At 41.9% G+C, this 25,106-nt stretch overlaps 1 protein-coding gene across 2 annotated transcripts in view; it reads left to right on the top strand.

Annotated features, from left to right (window-relative positions):
• LOC141112548 (5-hydroxytryptamine receptor 3A-like) overlaps positions 1–25,106 on the top strand; it is a 129,191-nt gene that overhangs the window by 54,884 nt on the left and 49,201 nt on the right. For both annotated transcript variants that reach the window (XM_073605467.1, XM_073605468.1), the window contains exons 6-7: positions 18,407–18,567; positions 21,032–21,239. In XM_073605467.1, the coding sequence (XP_073461568.1) occupies positions 18,407–18,567; positions 21,032–21,239 (369 nt within the window). The remainder of the gene's footprint in view (positions 1–18,406; positions 18,568–21,031; positions 21,240–25,106) is intronic.

Below are 25,106 nucleotides of genomic sequence, written 5' to 3'. Positions count from 1 at the left end.
GGGGCAAGATCTGACTTGGACACCTTTCCCACCGAAAATCCTCTGGGTTACTGGGTCTTGATGATGGATCATTGGCCAGAGTTTGCACAGTATGCAATTGAGCTACTGGCCTGTCCTGCATCTAGCGTTCTTTCGGAACGCACATTCAGTGCTGCTGGAGGCTTAGTAACCGATCACAGGGTGCATCTGTCCACGGACTCGGTCGATCGACTGACCTTCATAAAAATGAATCAGTCTTGGATCACCACCAGCTACCAAGCACCTGATGCTGATGTAACCGAATAATTTTTTTTTATGTCAGATCCCTTCAAGACTGCCTATGCTGATGCTGAGTGATTATCCTTTTCCTCCACAATGATCATGCTGATAGCTTGTAAGAAAATTTTTGGTTCTGGGTGCTGCCACCAGTGGCTAAGGCCCAATTTTTCAGCCCCTGTTTAAGAGGGGCGTGTAATTACAAATTTTGATGCAATCTTTTGCAGGAGGGTTCGTTGCTGCGCTCAACTAGAGTGTCTATGAGGGGTTGCAGTGTTGTGGCACCAGTGCCTAAGGCCCAGTTTTCCTGCCCCTGTTCAACAGGGACATGTAATTACAATTCTTGATCTAATATTTCACAGCAGGGCCCGTTCCAGCGCCCACCAAGAGTAACTGTGAAGACTTACAGTGTTGTGGCACCACCACCACCAAAGGCCCAATTTTTCTGCCCCTGTTCAACAGGTGCATGTAATTACAATTCTTGACCTAATATTTCACAGCAGGGCCCTGTGAGGGCTTACAGTGTTGTGGCAACACCAACACCTAAGGCCACAATTTCTGCAGAGTATATAGGGCAGGCCCCTGATTTCAAACTTCCAACTTACAAACGACTCCTACTTGCAAACAGAAGGAGACAACAGGAAGTAAGATGAAATCTACCCGTAGCAAGGGAAATTCTCTCCTGTAATAGTTAATATGGGGAAAACGTTTCTCCTTTCCACTGATGCTTTATCACCAATTCTTGTTTCACTAAAAACCTCACATTTTCTAAAAACATTTTCTGTCATTGGGACAGAAAGTGAGGTGAAATCTTCTGAAGAGGAGCACAGACAGCAAAACAAATGTCACAGGGGTGATAACCCTTTCCTATGTTTTCCAAAAAGCTTTAAATAGATTTTTTGGCTGGAGCTAAACACGTTAAAAATGTACCAGTTCAAAATTACAAACAGATTATACTTTCAGCGTATATAGGGCCTGGTGGCCCCACGCCTTTCCTTTTTTATAATTTGGGTGCGGGGTTCCCCTTAATATCCATACAAGACCCAAAGGGCCTGGTAATGGACTGGGCGGTACCCATGCCGTTTGTCTCACTGATTTTCATCCATATTACCAGGTCCCCACATTACATTAAAGCCGCAAGCAGTTTTAAATGACTTATTCCTTTAAAAATTGTCATTTTGTGCAGGGACTGTTCTAAGCACGGGAAACACGTGCCACTTTACAAGCATACTATAGACACTCCCCAGGTACGGTATTTAAAGGAATTTTTCACTTTTTTTTTTGGCTCATCCCCATTTCTCACACACAGCCTAGACATACTTACAGTTACACCCAAAAACACATTTGCCACTGCCTCTTGAGTATGGGAATACCACTTTTGAGACTTTTTTACACAGCCTAGATGAATAGAGCGGTCCAAAATCCAAAGGAGCACCTTAGGGCTTTTAGGGAGCATGAATGATGTACCTACTGTAATTGACTGACTACCTATCACATTTTTGGAAGCCGTGGACACTCATAAAATGACCACATTTTAGAAAGAAGACATCCGTAGGTATTTTTTGAAAGGCATAGTGACTCTCTTGAAAATGTAATTTTCTTTTGCAACAAGTTTTTGGAAAATGTAGAAAAAAATGGAAAGGTATTCTTTTACACCATGTTGTCAATTAATAAGTTATCTCTAACACAACAAAGGCATACTTATGCCGCGTACACACGGTCGGAATGTCCAACAACAAATGTTCGATGTGAGCTTGTTGTCGGAAAATCTGACCATGTGTATGCTCCATCGGACATTTGCTGTCGGAATTTCCGACAACAAATGTTTGAGAGCTGGTTCTCAAATTTTCCGACAATGTGTACACAATTCCGACGCACAAAATTCCACGCAGGCTCGGAATCAAGCAGAAGAGCCGCACTGGCTATTGAACTTCATTTTTCTAGGCTCGTCGTACGTCTTGTACGTCACCACGTTCTTGATGTTCGGAATTTCCGACAACATTTGTGTGACTGTGTGTATGCAAGACAAGTTTGAGCCAACATCCGTCGGAAAAAAATACACGCTTTTGTTGTCGGAATGTCCGATTGTCTGTACACGGCATTAGAATTAGACTGCAAAACACACTGTGCTACTCTTCCTGAGTGGAGATGCCAATATCATGTGTGAGACTTTTTCTAAACCTAGCCACATAGAGACACCCACAGCATTAGGTATTTCATGGACATACATTACACCAAGACAGTAGAAACACCCATAAAAATTACCATATTTTGGAGAGTGAATACTCCAAGGTGTTTTTTAAAAGGAATGGTGAGTCTTTCAAAGACTTATTTTTTGCCATGTTTTTAAAAAATAAGGTTAGAAAGTGGCAATTCATTTTTTTAAAGAAAGTTGTCAATTTAATATATATATTTTTTACACACAGCATCGGCAATAGACATTAATACTTCCCACAGATTACTTACTCCTGTCGTTTTACTCCAACCTTTGAAATAGTTTTTTTTAGAAATTTCCCCATTTCAGCAAAATGTGTCCTTTTTGAAATCTAAAACTTTTGTCTTTGTATATGATTTTTCAGTTCTTGTTTTGATATCAAACCAAAGACATTGGTATTAACTAGAACCCAAAGTTTCTCCCACTTCAACATCAGACAGTCAATCCCCATTTGTCAGTACTAGGAATATGGTCACCTCGGGTTGGGCTTTTTACGAACTGTTTTAGAGAAACCCCATTCAGTGCTTCCAATACATCCCTGCTCCTACTTGTAATAGCAGTTTGAGAAATCCAGATAACGTCAGGCATGTTGAACTCACCCAAAATCAAAACATCTCCCTGCATTGCCATTTGAGTTATTTCGTCAATCAACAAGTTATCATTTTCTTTAATTTGTCCTGGGGGTCTGTATACTACACCAATTCTAAGGGAAGATCTCTCTGGTTGGAAGGCAGACCCAGAAGGCTTTAATTATTTCATTTGTTTTTTAACTTAATGTTAGTGTTATGCTATTTTTGACATATAAGGCAACCCCACCTCCCCTCATTCCTACTCTGTAGTTCCTGTATAGTGTATACCCTGGTACAGTACAGTTATTTCCCTGTCGTTTGAATCATTGAACCATGTCTCTGTAATTGCAACAAGGTCCAAGTTGTCCCTAGACATAAGAGCTGTCAGCTCACAACTCGTGTTGCCTAAACTACGAGCATTAGGGCACATGATATGACAAACACTGTTATCTACTGCTTTATATTTAACATTAGAAACTTTAACTTTAGTGACCACCCCATCAACCCAGTCCTTAACAACACAAACCATCACATTTATTTCCGCCTGCTGGGGACAGAAATGCTACACATCAATTACATCTCGGCCCCCATTCCTCAGTTTAAATGCATGTCCAAAAAACTCCTAAATTCATAATTACATACTTACATAGTTGGTGAGGTTGAAAAAATACTTCAGTCCATCCAGTTCAACCTATGATGTGTGTTGGTGTATGTGTATATGTCAATAGTGCATTGTATACCCCTGTATGTTGTGGTCGTTAAGGTGTCCATCTAATAGTTTTTTGAAACTATCGACGCTCCCTGCTGATACCACTGCTTGTGGAAGAGAATTTCACATCCTTACCGCTCCCACAGTAAAGAACCCTCTATGCAGTTTAAGGTTAAACCGCTTCTCTTCTAATTTTAGTGAATGGTCACGTGTCTTTTTAAATTTTCTTTCACTGAAAAGTTTTTTCCCTATGCTAGGGTGGCCAGTACGGTGTTTGTACATTGATATCATATCCCCTCTCTAACGTCTCCTCTCCAGTGAGAATAAGTTGGTGTAGTTGTTAGCACTTTCACCTAGCAGCAAAAAGGGTAGCATGGTTCGTATCCCAATCATGGCACTACCTGCCTGGAGTTTGAATTGAATGTTCTCCCTGTGCCTGCATGGGTTTCCTCTGGGTACTGCGGTTTCCTCCCACACTCCATGCTAGTAAGTTAATTGGCTCCTGTCTGAATTGGCCCTAGTACGTCTATGTATGAATGTGAGTTAGGGACCTTAGATTGTAAGCCCCTTGAGGGTAGGGACTAATGTGAATATACAATGTATATGTAAAGCGCTGCGTAAATTGACGGCGCTATAAAAGAACCTGAAATAAATAAATAAGTTCAATGCTTGTAGTCTTTCCCCATAGCTGAGGTCCTCCAGTCACTTTATTAGCTTTGTTGCCCTTCTCTGGACTCTCTCCAGTTCCAGCACATCCTTCCTGAGGACTGGTGCCCAGAACTGGATGGCATACTCAAGATGTGGCCAGACCAGAGTCTTGTAGAGTGGGAGAATTATCATTTTATCTCTGGAGTGAACTCCCCTTTTTAATGCATGTCAATATTCTGTTGGCTTTGTTTGCAGCAGCCTGACATTGCATGCCATTGCTGAGCCCATCATCTACTAGGACCCCCAGGTCCTTTTCCATCCTAGATTCCCCCAGAGGTTCTCCCACTAGCAAATAACTTGCATTTGTATTTTTAGCACCCAAATGCATTACTTTACATTTTTCAACATTAAACTTCAAAAAATGCCCTTTATCTTTCCTAATGGTAGCACCGGGCAAACAACTTCCTCATGATTTCCTAAAGAAACGCCTCTTGCAGTTGAATTGCCAACAAGATGACTCTTCCTTCTAGGAGCCTCATCCACAACACTTGCCTGGTTTGCAACCTCACATAAAACCGTTACTTTTGGCAGTGCAATTTTTTTCCGAGGGTCCTCCTTCCTATCCAGAGAAAAGTTGCCAATCTCAGAGTCACAAGCAGCTATGTTTGCAACCTTTGTATCTGCATCTAGCTCAGAAAGAACACTATAGGGGTTATGCAATCCCACACCAAAAGCTACAGGTTTATGGTCCACAGGCCTCACTCTTCCCGACTCAACAGTTGTCCGCACTGCCCTTCTGCACAGTCTTTGAGGAAGAACAGGACAAATTTGCTTAGACAACCTCCTGATCTCAGACTGCAGGGCACAAACCAAAGCATTTAGACAAGCTATGTCATCATGTAGACTAGAAATCTGTATACAAATGGGACAGCATCCCAGCTTCCAAAAGTGCCACGAAAAACACATTCCAAACAAGCACAGAACTAAACCAGACATTTTAAAAAAGATTGACTTGGGGGGCAGGAGGCGGAGCCTAGCGGAGCAGACATGCATTGTTAGAGCTCCACACCGCTGAGGAGAGAAGAGAAGAACAAAGCGGAGCCTGCAGGCTCAAAAGGTATCCATTTGAACCTTTTTGCCCCAGGGAACAAACTGTGAAAGTTTGGGCAGGAAATATGGTACTGGAAGGAAACCGTGGCAGAAATAAAAATCACCTCACAAAGAGCTCACAGGCACTCACTGCAGCTGAAGCAGCTCCAGTCACCTCACAAGATACAGCATCAGGGCGCTCTCACAGACAGAAAATGTCACAGCAAGACTCTCCATTTGAGTCAGATACAGAACAAATCCTCTCACAAACTTCTCCACAAGCCTCCTCAGTATCCCCAGTAATATTATTACAATTTGAAAAGATGCTTCACAAGGCTTTAAAACAAACCTCAGACCAAATAACAAAAAGCCTAACCAAAGAAATAAGAGAGCTGGGAAACCGCACCGCAGCCCTAGAAATAAAAATGGATGAAATTGAAATTACAACCCAAGTAAATATAACAGAATTGGAACAATTAAAAGAAGAGAATTTAATACTTCAAACTAAGCTCGAAGATCACGAAAATAGAGCCAGACGTTCAAACTTGCGCATAAGGGGAATACCTGAAACTGTGACAGACCTGCAATCTACTATTACTGCTCTATTACAAGAACTAAAGCCAGATATCCCTATTGAACGTTTAGAACTGGACAGAGTACACAGAGCCCTCACAGCCAAAAAGAAAGATGGATCCCCACGTGATATAATCACAAAATTTCATTATTACAGAACGAAAGAACAAATACTAATTGCTGCAAGAGAAAAAAAGGAACTTAATTTTCAAGGACACAATTATCAAATTTTTGCTGACCTATCCCAACTTACTATTACTAAAAGACGATCCATGAAACCCCAACTAATGGAACTGCAACGCCACAACATTATGTATCAATGGGGCTTCCCCTTTTCAGTCAGATTTAACTACCAAGGTACAATTTACAGAAGCAGATCAGCAGATGAACTACAACAAACCCTTTTAAAATTAAATCTGACAGAACCCACAAGCAGCAACTCTCCCACACGCAGAAGAATGGCATCATCTTCACCTTCAGGCAGCACCCAGAAAATTTCAGAACAAAATGGGAATCATCATTCTCACAAAAGAGGCCGTTATGCCACATCATCCATGGACCAAGAAGATTCAATGGACTGACATCCTAATTCCTAATATCTCTTCATTTATTATACTAAGAGATGGTTCTCTATAAAAAACCTATATTTATAACTGAATGTAACTGCATTCTGATAGTCACACACTGTGTGGGATCATGTTACATTCCAGTTATATTTCTTATTACTTCTGATTCATATAGCCTTAGAATATATAAGTGAAATAAGGAAATTCATGTTCAGTTATATATTATCAGGTAATAACAATAGATTTATTACTTTTTAGGACAAATATGTTCAATAATCCAGAAGTAATGGAAGCTTTTTCTTTCTTTTCTTAAAACAAATATATTATTACCTAACTAGTTCCTAGAATTATGTTTTTGTTTATTCTAATCTGAAGCAATACAACCTCAATTTTATGAGTTAACATATCTAAACAGTTACATATGTATAAAATATGTAATTGTTTACTCTAAAAGGGTTAAAATCCCAAAATAATTCAAACTATCTTCATCAATACCAAAGTTATTAACAGTACCTTTCTAACTAAATTATTTAGCCTAGGGCAAGATTAACCATATACAACCACCCTGGAATAAATAATTTCAACAAAAACTATATTCTGCACTCCAATTAATGAAACATCATTTTGATGTCTTTTGACATAGCACTTCTCTCCTGTAAGCGGAAGATCCGTGTACCCCCATTAGCCCTCCTCATTCTCCCAACCATATTATGTGGGAGTGTGACGAAGGCACTTATTCCCCTGAGAGAGAGATTTATTCTCTTTCACGGGTAAATTGTGATTACTTGCAAAAAATAATTTATACAATGTATCATCTAATCTCATATGTTTTTTGTTTACTCTTTACTCCAGAATTCACTGGTTTCTTTTCTATCTATTCATCTCTTCAGTCCACACAGGTTGATCTGCGCAGTCAGCTCTGCATAACAAAAAGTAAGTCAAAACTATTTGATCTATTGCCATGGCACCACTGAATATACTTTCCCTGAATGTTCAGGGAATAAATGTCCCTCAAAAAAGGACCAAAGCCTTCCGTACTTTCCATAACAAGAAGGCTCACATAGTATGCCTCCAAGAAACACACTTCACCAAAGATTCTACTCCAAAATATATTTCTCCTTTTTATCAACAAATTTACACGGCTTCTGCCTGTACCAAGCAAAGGGGAACTCTAATTGCATTTCACCGATCCACACCATTCACCTTATCATCAGAAATTAAAGACCCAGAAGGTAGATACCTGATACTCATGGGTTATATAATGGATACAGCAATCATGGTGATTTCCTACTACGCTCCTAACAAACAACCTACACCATTCCTCTCACATATATTACAAGTGATTAATACACACAAAATAGGAACAGTGATAATGTGTGGGGATTCGAACCAGGTCCTCCTCCGATTTCTAGATAAATCACCTTTTACACCATCCAAAATAACCTCTAGATTACTTTTTTCTCAACTTCTTTCCAAATACAATCTGGTAGATTCATGGAGAGAAAGTAACCCAATGAAAAAGAAATTCACTTATTTCTCGCACCCTCATCAAACCTTCACCAGAATAGATCATATTTTTCTAACAATAGGAATGATACCAGAAATTATTGCATCAGATATAATTCCGATTCCGTGGTCTGACCATAATGCAGTATACACTACTATAGCCTCAGCCATCCCAAAAGCGCATGACCCAACGTGGTACTTACCGGACATAATGCTCAAACACCCACTACATCAGATGGCCATTGAACAAGCTTTAAAGGAATACATATCAATTAATAATACAACAGACATCTCCCCAATAACACTGTGGGAAGCTCATAAGCCTGTCTTGCGTGGTACAATACAAAGACAAATGGCACTATTTAAACGGGAACGCAAAAATCTAGCAAAAAAAATAGAACTCAATTTTAATGCAGCCTACATATCATTTCAAGATAATCCATCTCAGAGTACAAAATCTCATCTGGAAAAATCTAGATTGGAATACGATCTATTTCTCACTGAGTCAGTTGATAAATCCCTCAAACACTCCAAACACAATTTCTACATGAATACAAACAAACCAGGTACATATTTGGCTCGGGCATTAAATTCAACTAACAAATCTTTCAAACCAATACGTTTGAAATTATCAAAAAATGTTTACACTTGTAATCCAGTTAAAATAGTCCATAAATTTCACTCACATCTCGCAACTTTATACAAGACAAACAATGAATTTAATCCTACAGAGGCTGAATCCTTCTTCTCAAAAATAACCTTACCTGAGTTATCTCAGAATCAAAAAAGCAGTTTGGATGAGCCTATAACTATAGATGAAGTTGCTAACGCCATAAAAGACCTAAAACTTAACAAAAGACCAGACCCAGACGGCTACTCGACTTTATACTATAAAACATTCTCAGAAATACTCTCTCCCATTCTCACTGAAACTTTTAACAAACTTCTAGATGGACATTCTTTTCGGCAAGAAACACTAATGGCAATTGTTTGTATGATCCCAAAACCCCTTTCTGATGATACTTCCTGTGTGAATTATCGGCCTATCTCTCTGTTAAACCTCGATATTAAATTATTATCAAAAATAATAGCAAAACGCCTCAATAGCATTATAGGAAAATTAATACATAGAGATCAAGTAGGCTTCATGCCAAATAGACAGGCAGGCGATAATATACGCAGGGCAGTGTTATTGGCACATATTGCTAAAAAAACGGAAAATCCCTTTATGTTTTCTATCTCTCGATATTTAGAGGGCATTTGACACAGTATCCTGGCAATATATGCAATATTCATTACAAAAATGGGGTTTTGGACCCCACTTTTTAACATGGATCAAAGCATTATATAATAAACCCAAAGCCTATATAAAATATGCTGGATACAAATCTGAAGCCTTTAATATCGAAAGAGGTACCCGACAGGGTTGCCCAACATCTCCCTTATTATTTGCCCTTATACTCGAACCCATGGCCCAATACATCAGAACAAACCAAACTATAACTGGAATTGAAGTAGGAGGTATTACACACAAATTATGTATATTTGCAGACGATATATTACTTTTTCTATCATCACCACAGGTCTCTGGTCCTAACTTAATACCAGCTCTTGATGGATTTGCAGCCCTATCCGGCCTTATGATTAATCCTAAGAAATGCCTAGTGCTTAATATTTCACTCACAAACATGGAATTGATCCCGGCTAGGGCTGCACTCCCATTCACATGGGCAGAAAAATCAATCCCATATCTTGGAATTCATTTAACAGCATCTCATTCTGACTTATTCTCAACCAATTATCCTCCTGTATTAAGACAGATCACAAATCTAATAAAACAATGGTCGCAACTTCCTTTATCCTGGATAGGGAAGATTAATGCAATCAAAATGACTATTCTACCCAAATTGCTTTATCTATTCAGAGTCCTCCCTATTCCAATTCCTTCCTATTTTTTGAGAATAGTACAAAAAAGAGCAACTTCGTTTATATGGGGCTCTTCTAAACCACGTATACCTATACACACACTACATCTTCCCAAAAATAAAGGAGGCCTGGGATACCCTAATTTTACTAACTACTACAGAGCAGCACATTTGGCCAGTCTGTCCAAATACCATGCAAAACAGGAAATCCCATTATGGGTATTTATAGAGGCTTCAGAAAATGACCCTCTATTAATATCAAATTTATTATGGCTTGATCCTAAAGACCGCTTTAAAATTCATAATCCCATAACTAAACACTTCTTATCTCTCTGGGATAAACTAAAAACCAAATATCAGTTACAATCTCCACACAATCCTCTCCTTTCTTTTATCAGAAATCCGGTCTTTTATCCGGCATGGATCTACCCAAATTCTTTTAAAGCTTGGACAACATCAGGCATTCAGACACTAAATGACTTCATAGCATCTAAATCATTCCTTTCATTCCCATCGCTTAGAGAAAAATATGATCTACCAAACTCTGAGATATTTAGATATCTCCAAATCAAAAATTTCTATACACCATTCCTAAAGGGGGATACACCATTATCCCAATTATCCATTTTTGAATCAATCTGTACAAAAGATCCATTTGCTAAAGGTACAATTTCATCACTTTATAATCAATTATATGGAGTAGCAAATCTTAATAGACCCTCTTACGTTCAGAGGTGGGAGGAGGACCTGGGACGAACTTTAGAAGACACGGACTGGTCTAACATATGGCTCACATCTAAGTCATCTTCACCCAACATCTTAGCACTGGAGACAAATTATAAAGTCCTAACTCGCTGGTACCTTGTACCCGCTAGAGTGGCAAAATATTCACCTAATACCTCAGCTCTTTGTTTTCGAGGATGCCCAGAAATAGGCACATATTTACACATATGGTGGACGTGCCCAGTAATCCAAACCTTCTGGAAGGAAGTCTTCGTGATTGCATCTAAAATATTAAAAAAAATAATACAACCAGATCCATATTTAACTTTACTTAATCTAAAACCGGAATGGTTAACACTCTCTCAATTCAAACTTATGATCCAACTAATAACGGCTGCAAAACAAACAGTGGCCAAGGCATGGAAATCTCCTACATTGGTACTAGCAGAAACAATTCACAGAATGAATAATACAATGTCCCATGCTAAGATGGTAGCCATTGATCAAAATCAAATTCCAAAATTTGAAAAACTTTGGCATCCTTGGATAAAACAACAGTTCCTGTCAAACTTCAATGACTCTGTCCTGTTGCCATGGTAACAGATTAAATGACTTACAGAGACACCCATTCTAAGGCTTCAAAGAGAACTAAAAAGAATAATAAACTGACGAGCGGGACAACCTTGTGGACCATACCTCTACCTTTCAACCCTTTTTCTTCTTTCTCTTTCCTTTTCTCCACCTTACGATTAAAGCTCATTATCAGAATTTATTTGACCTATATACACTCTACTTGTAAACAATATGTATAGTAGATATAAATCATTTAAATACCTACAAAAGTAACTAAGGAAATGATATATATCTTTAATTTAGGTTTACGTGAACCCAATGTTTAATATTTGAAATTTCATGATATTTACCTATATAAACCCTACTGTAAAACAATGAGCTTACTTTATAGATCCTTGTAAACTTACTTTATGTATCTTTATAACATTGTATACTCAATAAACTTCTTTTGACAAGAAAAAAGATTGACTTAAAGTGGTTGTAAAAGCAAAAAGTTTTTTATCTTAATACATTCTATGGATTGAGGAAAAACCTTCTATGTGCAGCAGTCCCCCTCATACTTACCTGAGGTCCATCTAGATCCAGTGATGTTGCAGGAGCGTCTCGGCTGCCCTCCCCTCCTCATAGGCTGAGACAGCAGTGCGGCACCATTGGCTCCTGTTGCTGTCAATCAAAGTCAGTCAGCCAGTGATAAGAGAAATGAGGCGAGACCAGGTCGCGGCTCCGTGTCTGAATGGACACAAGGATCTGTGGCTAGGCTCGAATGGCCCCATAGCAAGCTGCTTGCTGCGGAGGCATTCAACAGGAGGGAGGGGCCAGGAGCTTCAGCCAGGGACCTGAGAAGAGGAGGACCCGGGCTGCTCTGTGCAAAACCACTGCACAGAGCAGGTAAGTATAACATATGTGTTATTTTAATAGAAAAAAATTAGACTTTAGTATCACTTTAACCACTTCAATACAGGGCACTTTCACCCCCCTTCCTGCTCAGGCCAATTTTCAGCTTTCAGCGCTGTAATACTGCGGCTCCTGCTGAATGGGTCCCAGCCGGGTGAGTGACTCCAAACAATGACCGCACTGGGCCCAAGCAGTGACCACCGCGGCCCAAGGCGAGCCCTCCGCAAGGCTCCAGTCAGACGCCATTAAGCACCAGCACCCGCTCCTGCGAATCAGGCAACCACTATAAGGTGGGCAACAGTCGACCACCCTCTGCCATCTTCTGCTGCCTCGTAGTGTCTGCTGTTAGCAGGAAACTTTTTGTCTCCTCCAGCGCGTGGCACCGCTCCCTCAATTCCAGATGAGCTGGCGCCAATAGAACTGATAAGAACATTTCTCCCTGGGCATGCTGCTGTAACCCCTTGTTAAAGGAACTGCAGTTTGCAGGCATGCTGATGCTAGCAGGACTTGTACAGGCATGTCGCCTGGCACCAACCATGCCCAAGCAACTGAAGGTAGATGATAGCTGAACAGTCCGGTGGTTGCCAGTAGCAACAATAAAGATGGTAGCCAATGTCTCCCTGTAGAGAACTGATATCACATAGTCTCGCCTGTAGGCACTCAGAGGCTGCTTCCGATTACCCTGGGTAACAGTAGACATTCTCAGGCTTACTTTACTGCCTTTAGCAGGAGTTTGGAGCAGAAGTTCAAGATGTCCAGCATTAGCAGAACGCTGGACTTATTTGTAATCCACAGTGAAACGTCCAGTAATAGCAGAACGCTATTTGTAATCCATAGGCGCGGTTACCCGGCATGGTTGCAATGGGTGACAGCATATAGTGAATAGTTTCTGAATTGCAGGATTGGTACAAGTGCTCAGCACCAATTGGGGCAACTGGGTAAGCAGGAACAATGAATAGCGACAGGTCTTGCTGGCTGCTACGGGCAACAGCACTTGTTACAACACTGAAACAATAGGCAGAGCACACAAGTCCTTCCCCTTGGTTCAATCCTCAATAGTGGTGGAACAAAGCAGAGTTCCCTGGGTCGGTCAACCTTGGTTACTAGGGGCAACGACTGGCAAGTTACCCATGACATGTGAACCCGGACGAGCCCCCAAATGTAGTGGTACCCCCGTAGGGGGTACTGAGTGATGTGGCCCACCTGTCGCCCAGCCCGGCATTCACTTCCAGTCACTCCAAGACAATGAACAAGTCCATCAGCTTTGTTTTTGTATTTTATTGAGGGACTAGACTTGGATGGGGTTGAGAAATTTATAGCATGCCCAGAAAAGATTCTTGCATGGCTTGGGACAATTTAGATACACTCCTCCTGCACAACACTTTCTGCAGACTATCTCTCCTTTTCCCTCCAGCAAAATTCTTCAGGAGCAGCTAGCACATGGTTAGGCCTGACACTGGCTTCAGCCAGGCCTTAGCAAGATGCCCTATTACAGGCAGGGACCACGGGCCCTTATGGAGTAGCAAAGGAAGTTCTGGTGCTAGCTGTCCTCTTTGGTGGACTATTGATCCCAGTCAGCCCTTTGCAGACCCTGAAAGCCCTCCTGGCTGAAGCAGCCTGACTTCACTGCTAGTTACATCAGTCGCTCTCATTGGCTCTACATCCATCTCAGACTGCCTCCCAGTCCGCCCCGGCATGCCTCTCCCAGCTCCCTCAACTGTGCATGTCACTCACCGACACCTGGTGGATCCCTCCTGGAGACTTGCACGACAGTATTCCCCGCGGTCCTCTCCTGCTCCTGCTCAGGACACCCCTTGGTTGTGTGGGGTTCCTTCACAGCTCTGAGCCCCTGGCCCAAAGTCACCACCTCAGACTGAGGGGCTCCCTCCAAGGCCCTGACAGCCCAATACTCCATCTCCAGTTATTCCACCTGAACAACTCATCCCCAGCTGGGCTGACCCTGGGTATTTAAGGAGGCCTGCCCCCTGCCAATCCAGGTTGGGGATTGGTCAGGGCTCCTAAGAACACCCCAGACAGCTCCACCCATCTCCCCCTCCTTTCTAGAAGCCTCTAGAAGCAAAAGGGAGGTAACCAAAAGTTGATGCTGTCTGTGAGTCACCAGCCTACTCTAGGCCACTCCCAGCCCCACAGATCAAAACAAACAGGCCTAGCTTTTAGCTAATCCTACCTAAATGTACCTGCTCTCTCAAAAATCTCACTCTAGTACCTACCTAAGGTAGAGGGTGCTTCATACATACAGTATGTATTCAGTTAAATCCAACTCTCTGCGATTCTATAGGCCAGCTCTTTGTACATCATAAGCATGCGCACGGCACTCCCTAATCACCCCCTACAGCGCAGAGTCCCCCTGCCGCCCGGGGGGCCCCTCCTGCAGCGCTGCCAGCTTCCACACTCTCCCGCTGGCTGTTTCTGTGGGCAGAAAGATGGTGTGGGGATGAGTGGGGAAGTAGTAATATAATTTACGGGCCCCTTCCCTTTCTGAATGAACACGGTGAGTGACTAGTACCGTGTGTTTGAGCTTTAGGGTGCACACACCTATGCTGAACACCATGTCTAATATGCCTAAAAGTCTCTATATTGTCTCGATTCTTTATATTCTTTACATTGTTGTAAAAAAATTAAAAAAATTTAAAAAAACAGTACCAATATGTTTGTGTCTGGTAATTCTGAACTGTCTCAATAAAAATAAATGAGCATAACCTGTCTAATGGAGACAGAAACATCATAAAAACATTTCTTTATTTTTGGAGAATGATGGAAATTTAGGATTTTGGTCAGATGTTTAAGGCTGTCTCTGTTTCTATTGGCGAGATTTTACCTCACAGGAGAAAGATGGGAAACACTGACTGCAGTTCTAGCCCTTCTCTTTGCTACTTAAAGGGGTTGTAAAGGCAGTGCTTACAATCACTGCCAGCCCCTCTGCTATGACAAAATGTACTATACAGTGTTTGTGCTTTTTTAAAATTCTTCTTCTTAATACCTTATTTTACCTCTCAGATCAGCGGTCACGTGACCGCCCATCACTCTCTTCCTCCCAAGTATGTACGACAGAGGGAGGGGCTGAGATCTCCCTCTGATGTCTGCCAGGCGGCAGTGGCGTAGCATGGGGGGTGCAGGGGGTGCGGTGGCCCCGGAAGCGACATTTAGGGGGGCGCCAGTATGTGTCACTACTGGCTGCCTCCTCTTAATTTCAAGTTCCTGTGTCCCCCGCGCTCCGGTCGCCATGTTAAGTGTCCAGTGCCCTGTTATTGGGCGTATGGGGGTCGTGAGGCGCAGGGCTGGCCTGTCCTCGATCGCTCCTGAAGTCCCGCCTCCGCACATGACCCCTATCCACCCAATCACAGTGCGCTGGACACTGAACATGGCAGTAGCCAGAGCGCGGGGGAGAGAAGCAAAAATGTGAGCCACCGCTGTCTTCTTCTTCTCCTCCTCCTCCGGACCGATGCAGGCCAGGACAAGAAGGTGAGTGGGACTCCCTCATGAGAGTCATGTTACTGGCCACGGGGGGGGGGGGGGGAATGGGGATGGGCGAGAGAGAGACTGTAGGCAGGACAATATAGTGTAGGCTGCGTAGTATAGTGTAGTATAGTGGTCAGTATAGTGGTTAGTGTAGTATAGTATGAAGGTCAGTATAGTGTAGTATAGTGGACAGTGTAGTGTAGTATAGTGCACAGTATAGTGGTCAGAGTAGTATAGTATGGAGGTCAGTATAGTGTAGTATAGTGGTCAGTATGGTGGACAGTGTAGTGTAGTATAGTGTAGTATAGTGGTTAGTATAGTGGACAGTGTAGTATAATGGTCAGTGTAGTGTAGTATAGTATGGAGGTCGGTATTGTGTAGTATAGTGGTCAGTATAGTGGTCAGTATAGTGGTCAGTGTAGTATAGTATAGTGGTCAGTGTAGTGTAGTATGGTGGTCAGTATAGTGGTTAGTGTAGTATAGTGGTCAGTATAGTGCAGTTTTAGTATGGAGGTCAGTGTAGTATAGAGGTCAGTATGGTGGTCAGTGTAGTGTAGTGGTCAGTGTAGTGTAGTATAGTGGTCAGTGTAGTGTAGTATGGTGGTCAGTATAGTGTAGTATGGTGGACAGTGTAGTATAGTGGACAGTGTAGTATAGTATGGTGGTCAGTGTAGTGGACAGTATAGTGTAGTGGTCAGTGTAGTGGACAGTATAGTGTAGTGGCCAGTGTAGTGTAGTGGTTAGTGTAGTGGACAGTATAGTATAGTGGTCAGTGTAGTGGACAGTGTAGTGGACAGTATAGTGTAGTGGACAGTATAGTATAGTGGTCAGTGTAGTGGACAGTGTAGTGTAGTATAGTGGTCAGTGTAGTATAGTATGGTTGTCAGTGTAGTGGACAGTATAGTGTAGTGGTCAGTGTAGTATAGTGGTCAATGTAGTGTAGTATGTTGGTCAGTGCAGTGGACAGTGTAGTGGTCAGTGTAGTGGACAGTATAGTGGATAGTGTAGTGGTCAGTGTAGTGTAGTGGTCAGTGTAGTGTAGTGGTCAGTATAGTGTAGTGGTCAGTGTAGTGGACAGTGTAGTGGTCAGTGTAGTATAGTGGTCAGTGTAGTGTAGTGGACAGTATAGTGTAGTGATCAGTGTAGTGGACAGTGTAGTGTAGTATAGTGGTCAGTGTGGTATAGTATGGTTGTCAGTGTAGTGGACAGTATAGTGTAGTGGTCAGTGTAGTATAGTGGTCAATGTAGTGTAGTATGTTGGTCAGTGCAGTGGACAGTGTAGTGGTCAGTGTAGTGGACAGTATAGTGGATAGCGTAGTGGTCAGTGTAGTGTAGTGGTCAGTGTAGTGTAGTGGTCAGTATAGTGTAGTGGTCAGTGTAGTGGACAGTGTAGTGGTCAGTGTAGTATAGTGGTCAGTGTAGTGTAGTGGACAGTATAGTGTAGTGATCAGTGTAGTGGACAGTATAGTGTAGTATAGTGGTCAGTGTAGTGGACAGTATAGTGTAGTGGTCAGTGTAGTGTGTAATGGTCAGTAAAGGAATCAGGTTGGTCAGTGTTATAATCAAGTAGATTAGTGTAATGGCCAGTATAGGAATCAGGTAGGTCAGTACTATTGTATTGGAAGGGACTCGGGGAGAGCTAAAAGTCTGCAGGTTGGGGGGGGGGGGGGCCGCAAATTACTTGCCTTGCCCTGGGTGCTGACAAACCCGCGCTACACCACTGCCAGGCGGTCACGTGACCACTGATCAGCGAGGTTAAATAAGGCATTTAGAAGAAGAATTAAAAAAAAAAAAAAGCATAAACACTGTATAGTACATTTTTTCCTAACAGAGGGGCTGGCAGTAAGACCCCTTTTACACTGAGACGCCCAGCCGTTAGCACTAAAGCGCCTCTTTTCGGCCGCTAGTGGGCGCCTTTTACCAAAAAAATTGTAAAAAGTACAGTTTTTCAGTGCTTTCAAAGCGCTGCCCATCCATTGCAATGGGCAGGGCGTTTTGGGAGCGCTAAATACAGTGCTCCCAAACAGCCCCAAAGATGCTGCTTGCAGGACTTTTCGTAACATCCAGCAAGCGCACCACCCCAGTGTGAAAAGACATACTGCAATAAATGGGAGCGCTTTGCATAGGCCCTTTCTAGCACTAAAGCACCTGAAAACCGCCCCAGTGTGAAAGGGGTATAATTGTGAGCAGTTGCTTTACTGCCGCTCGGAATAGCGATAGAAGGGGAGGGGCGGCTCACACACAGGAGTTGACAGGGAAAGAAGGGAAGAGAGGAGTGCTGCGGGATGACAGAAGCACGTAAACTGACCATGATAATCAGAGCTCAGCAGCCCTGATTACTGTGGTCAGGACACACAGGGGGACACAGGAACAGGCAGGATCAACCAGGCTTTTTACAGCTTAGAGACGGAAAAATGACACTGCACAATCACTATGCAGTTAAACATGCTTTAACGGAACAGGGTGTTTTTTGTTTTTTTTGGGGGTTTTTTCGGTTTTTGTTTTTTAGGGTTACAACCACTTAAAAAAATTGGCTCAATTTTGGATTTAATGTGTATGTTTACATATTTTGTGCCATACCCCACTGTATAGCATTACAAAATATTCCAGTGTTGTATAATTAAATGAAAATAGTAAGGACTAGTTGTCTAATTTCACCTTTTACTTTTCCTATTCCACAGAAAAAGATATTGTCATGTCTCCAAAAAGTAATTCAAGTGAAGTGTACAAAGGATCAAAAGATGTTTTTGTTAACAAAGGGGACTGGATACTACTAGACGTCACAGTGAAGTCGAATTTACTATATGTTAATGGAGCTAATTTCAGCACAGTCTTGTATGAGGTAAGAAACATTAATTTTTTTATGCATACATTTTTTTCTGCATAAATATTTACCCCTTTTTGGAGATTTCCACATTTTAGGGTTACAGTATGCAATGTAGGGATGAGCCAAACCCCCCCCACCCCCACCCGTTCGGTTTGCACCAGAACTTGCGAACAAGCAAAAATTTGTGCAAACACTGTTAAAGTCTTTGGGACACAAACATGGAAAATCAAAAGTGCTCTTTTTAAAGGCTTATATGCATGCTATTGCTATAAAAAGTGTTTGGGGACCCGGGTCCTGCCCCAGGAGACATGTATCAATGCAAAAAAAGTTTTAAAAACTGATGTTTTTTCAGGAGCAGTGATTTTATTAATGCTTAAAGTGAAACAATAAAAATGACATATTCCTTTAAATATTGTGCCTGGGGGATGTCTGCCTGTAAAGTAGTGCCTCTTTAGAACAGTACCGCAGCAAAATGACATTTCTAAAGGAAAAAATGTCATTTAAAACTGCTCGCGGCTGTAATGTATTGTCAGATCCCAGCAATATACATAAAAAACCATTACCAGGCCCTTTGGGTCTAGTATGAATATTAAGGGGGACCCCACACCAAAATTTAAAAAAAATTGCGTGGAGGTCCCTCCAAAATCCAGATCAGGCCCTTCAGGTCTGGTATGGATATTAAGGGGAGCCCTGCGCCAAAATTGTGAAAAAAAAATGGCATGGGGTCCCCCCAAAATTCATATCAGACCCTTACCCAAGCACGCAACCTGACAGGCCGCAGGAAAAGGGGGGGGCGCCCCCTCCTCCTGAACCATACCAGGTCAAATGCCCTCAAGTGGGCAATTTTGCATCACATTATCACAAAATAAAATAGTTGATTCTGGAAAACCTAAAGCATAGAACATAACACAAACAACATCATAAAGCTAAAAGGAAAAGTTCAGCTTAAGCTGGCCTCACTGCTAGTTTTTTTTTGTTCCGCCACCAGTGGAACAGATTCCCCACAGATCCACACTAATTAGGTGAAATCTGACATGGGGACCTGCTGCTGTCAGAATACACTGTTTATCAGCTGCAGCCACTGATCCTCAAAAGTTTTCCAGCATTGCACTTTGACAGGAGTTGATCAAGTGATTGACTTCTGTTGAGTGGGTACAGGCACACACTGCGGTCTCTGCTGAATGAACTTCATTTAGATTGGTGTATGGCCAGCTTTGGTTTGGTATATAGCTTTGGAGAAGAACAAGATTTGGGTTATAAAAATAATCCCCCTCAGCAGAAAAAGAATATGTCCCAACTATGTATGTCCCTAGAGTAGGCCAGCCACTAAACTTCAGTGACTGGGTAATGAGGACCATAGTAAGCAAAACAATCAAGAGGCCAAAGGAACTGAAACGGAACAAACTGTCCATGGTATAACTATAATATGGACACTCTACAAGCATGACCTATATATATGAATGATGACAACAAATCTGGGAAAAACAAAAAAAAAATCCAATCCTTTTTAGACTTTTCCAAAAGGCACATGGGACACACACAAGCCTTATAGAAAAATTATCTTTACTCTGGTGAGATAAAAATGTTATATTTAGTGAGGACTGAGAGCAAGGTAAACAAATCCAATTAATGGATAATTCTAGAGGAAAAGTTTTTTTTCTGCTAGACACTTGAATAGGGATTCACCTTCTTACAGGGCAGTGACACTAATATAATCAAATTTTGCCAAAAATCAATTTTGACAAAAGGTATAGGAAACATTGCATGATCTAGTTGTGCAATGCTAGCAGATATGCACTCAAAGTATTGGTTTGATTAAATACTCATATAACCAAAAAGTCTTGCATTTTTTGTTTAAAGAACATCTAAACCAATTTACTAAAATCTCACAAAAGCTTTAGCGTTTTTTAATCTACTGCTTTCATTTAAACATGCTTTGCCGGCAGCGGTCCTGCCCCTGTTGGAAACTAAGGGTTGTATTGACATCATTCCTCTGGTCATGGGACAGTGAAGGGAACAGGTCACATGCTCCTTCATACATGCAAGCACCGAGTTGTTGGCTATGATGGAGGTAGCGGCGATGAGGGCGAGATGGCAAGGTGAATAAGTGGGTTAGGGTCCTTTACAAAAACACTGAGGAAATTATGTCTCAGTTGAGAGGCACTAAGGTAGGTAGTTGTGATATTAATACCTACTTAAAGTCACCCTGTAAGAATAAGGTTTCCAGCAAGAGAAGATGTAGTACACTCCATCAGAATTTGCCTGTTACCTTTCCTCTGTTTCAGTGCTGAATCCTACATCAATGTCTTTGGCATTCAATATTTAAGTGGGTGTGATATGCCTCCAACCCCTTCACCACTTCTGGTTATGTAATTTCGACGAATCCCTCCCTGTACCTCCAGATGGGATCAGATTACCAATGCTTACCAACAGAACTACTCTTATCAGCTGGCTTGAGTTGTCTTTTTTTCTTTTTTAGATAACATTAAAAAGAGTACCTGTAGTTCACATCATTACCCTCATCCTCCCAGCATGCTTCATGGTTTTATTGGATATTGTCAGTATGTTTATACATATTGAGTCTGGAGAAAGACTTGAGTTTAAAATAACCCTTGTACTTGGATTTTCTGTGCTCCTTTTAATCCTAAACGACATGCTGCCAAAATCTAAGACTGCTCCAGTATTAGGTACGTTGTTTTAACCTTTACCTTCCTATCCATAAAATTAGAATCAAACAATTTGATACTGTATATGCTGTTTTTTCTTAATCGTATGCTCCTATCTGGTAAGCTACCATGTATTATTTATAGATGGTTATTACTTGTATCTCAAAAAAGCATTTTTGCACTATAAGAGAATAGGAGCTAAAATTATATTTTTTCAGGAAGCCCACTTTGCTTCATCCAACCATATGACGATCTGTCATAATGCCTTTAAACAGCTATAGCCTTCAGGTGTAAAGGAGTAGCCATTTTCATTCATAGCTCCCTTTCCTTGGAGGTATGTTTTTAAGGATCCTGAAAGCAGATATTTAATTCTTAAAGGCATGATTGCTGACCAAGAACTCACTATTGCAAGTGTTTATGTCCCCAAAACAGCCCAGGCATCCTTCTTTTTCTCCTTTTTTGCTGCATTAGAACCTTTTCATTCACCACACATGTACATTGGGGGGACTTTAATCTAGTCATGCATTCATGGCCAGACAGAAGCAGACCCACTCTTTTCTCCAAAGTGTTCCCTTAATTGCTCACTAAATCGCTCAATGTGATTCAATTTATTCCTGGCACCTAAGTGTAATGTCCCAGAATTACAGAGGGTGGTGCTTACCGTCACAAACGGCTGTGAAGATTTCAAAAGTCTTGCTGTTAAGGACGAAATGCAGTCCGCTCACATAATTTGTAATAAAAACATCTTTGCCATTCTGAAGTTTCCCTCCAACCACTTTGCATATTATTTTATATATGCTGTATTTCTGTACTTGACAAATATGCTGCAGAAATCTCCTCCCACTAAGTCTGGCCTGCAGAAATTTTAACTGTGGGCAGCTGTAGCTGCTGCCTGTTCACTTCCTGGATTTACACAGACACACAGAGGCACACCTCCAGCTCTGCAGCTCTCATTGGCCCTCTTATGACTCACCCCCCTCCCTTCCTGGCAAACTCTCACGAGAATGAGAGAGAGAGCTGTGCATGATGTCATAAGCCTAAGCCAGTAATGGCGAACCTATGGCACGCGTGCCACAGCTGGCACCCAGAGCCCTCTCTGTGGGCACGCAGAAGCTCCAGGCACACAAAGGCTCCTCACACTTCACTAGGAGGACAAAGCGCTCAGTGTCCCCGCACTGCCTACCTCCTCCAGATCAAACACAGCACTTTGACTTAGCGGACAACTCTTTGGAGAAAGAGCTGCGGGACGGACTCACAGACTGGCAGGAAGGGTGGCCAATCACCTCCCTCGACCTGGGAATGAACAGCCAATTGACTGGCATGGGAGAAGTGGGCGTTTGTTTGCCTGGGGGTCGCCTGTGTGCAGCTGCTTCGATCCATTGGTGAGAAAGCCTAGGGATGAGGCTGGTGCAGCCAGTGATAAGCCGCGCCACGTGACCATGTTCTGTGCTATGGTGATAACAGGAGATGTGTGTATGGGCAGAGGGAGCAAGACGAGATACATGAGTGTCACTGCATCACTGCCCTACCACAGCAGAGGGGGGAACAGATGTGTGATGGAGAGGAAAGTGTGCCATGAGCTGCATGAAGGGGTGTGATACATGGTGAGGAGGTGCACTATGAGTTACATGGCGATGTATAATATGCTGTAGCTCACTGATGTGATGTGGCTGGACAACAGAGAGGTGTGAGCTGAAGGCCAATACATAATACGTGCTAAAAGTTTACAGTGTGATGGAGATGTGCTGCATTGCAATGAATGTTGGCACTTTGAAATAAATAAGTTGGTTTTATGTTGCAGTTTGGGCACTCGGACTCAAAAAGGTTCGCCATCACTGGCCTAAGCTAATGACCAGACAAGAAACAGGAAGTGGCCTGTAGAAGGTATTTTCTGTCAGAAAAAAAATGTTTTACTATCCAAAGTTAAAACAACAAGGGCAGAAGATTTAATAGATGGAAAGTTGAAAAAATGACAGAAGGTCCGCTTTAACTACTTAGCAGCAAGGATGGGAAGTGTCATCATAATGGGGGATTTTAATTATCCAGACATAGACTGGGCGGAAGGAATCGCGCATTCGTCTAAGGCTTGCCAGTTCCTAAATGTCTTGCAGGACAATTTCATGGATCAGATGGTAGACGCACCAACTAGAAACAAAGTGTTACTAGACCTACTGATTACCAAAAATACAGACCTGATCACGAATGTGGACATAAGGGGCAATTTAGGAAACAGCGATCACAGGTCAATTAGCTTCAGTATAAATCACACAAATAGAAAACATAAAGGGAATACAAAGACATTGAATTTCAAAAGAGCAAACTTCCCTAAACTACGAACCTTGCTAGAAGATATAAATTGGGATAAAATCTTAGCAACAAAGAACACGGAGGAGAGATGGGTTTGCTTTAAGTGCATTAGTCAGTGCATCCCATTGGGAAATACATTTAAAAGAGGGAACAAAAGTCCTGGTTGGCTTAACTCCAATGTAAAAATGCATATAAAAGCAAAGGAGAAGGCTTTCAAAATATACAATGCTGAGGCATCATTAGCATTCAGACTTTACAAAGAATGCAACAAGAAATGTAAAGGGTGCAGTTAGGGTGGCTAAGATAGAACATGAAAGACACATAGTGGAGGAGAGCAAAAAAAATCCCAAGAAAGTATATAAATAGTAAAAAAGGGAGGACAGACCATATTGGCCCCATAAAGAATGAGGAAGGAAATCTGTTTACAAAGGATGGGGAGATGGCGAAGTTATTGAATTTATTCTTCTCCTCAGTCTTCACGAGGGAATCAGGGGGCTTCAGTAACCAAAACTGCAGTGTTTATCCTCATGACATGTCACAGGAAGCACCCTCGTGGTTAACATAGGAATTAGAAATCGACTTGGAAAACTTAACATTAATAAGTCACCGGGGCCAGATGGCTTGCACCCGAGGATCCTTAGGGAACTCAGTCAAGTAATTGCCAGACCATTGTTCCTAATTTTTTACTGACTGGAATGGTACCAGCTGATTGGAGAAAAGCCAATGTAGCTCCAATATTTAAAAAAGGGCCAAAATACATCCCTGGGAAATACAAACCAGTTAGCCTAACGTCAATATTAGGGATGAGCCGAACACCCCCCGGTTCGGTTCGCACCAGAACCCGCGAACGGACCGAAAGTTCGCACGAACGTTAGAACCCCATTGACGTCTATGGGACTCGAACGTTCGAAATCAAAAGTGCTAATTTTAAAGGCTAATTTGCATGGTATTGTCCTAAAAAGGGTTTGGGGACCCGGGTCCTACCCCAGGGGACATGTATCAATGCAAAAAAAACTTTTAAAAACGGCCGTTTTTTCGGGAGCAGTGATTTTAATGATGCTTAAAGTAAAAAAAAAAAGTGAAATATTCCTTTAAATATCGTACCTGGGGGGTGTCTATAGTATGCCTGTAAAGTGACGCGTGTTTCCCATGTTTAGAACAGTCCCTGCACCAAATGTCATTTTTAAAGGAAAAAATCTCATTTAAAACTGCTTGCGGGTTTAATGTCATGTCGGGTCATGGCAATATGGATGAAAATCAGTGAGACAAACGGCATGGGTACCCCCCAGTCCATTACCAGGCCCTTTGGGTCTTGTATGGATATTAAGGGGAACCCCGCACCCAAATTAAAATAAGGAAAGGTGTGGGGCCACCAGGCCCTATATACTCTGAACAGCAGTGCAAACAAGACAGGGACTGTAGGTTTGTTGTTAAGTAGAATCTGTTTGTAATTTTGAACATTTTTAACGTGTTTAGCTCCAGCCAAAAAATCTTTTCTAAGCTTTTTGGAAAACATAGGGAAGGGTTATCACCCCTGTGACATTTGTTTTGCTGTCTTTCCTCCTCTTCAGAAGATTTCAC

This window comes from Aquarana catesbeiana, linkage group LG11 (assembly GCF_042186555.1).
Source record: "Aquarana catesbeiana isolate 2022-GZ linkage group LG11, ASM4218655v1, whole genome shotgun sequence".
Taxonomy (NCBI): Eukaryota; Metazoa; Chordata; class Amphibia; order Anura; family Ranidae; genus Aquarana; species Aquarana catesbeiana.
This window is presented reverse-complemented; position numbering and strand designations above follow the sequence as displayed.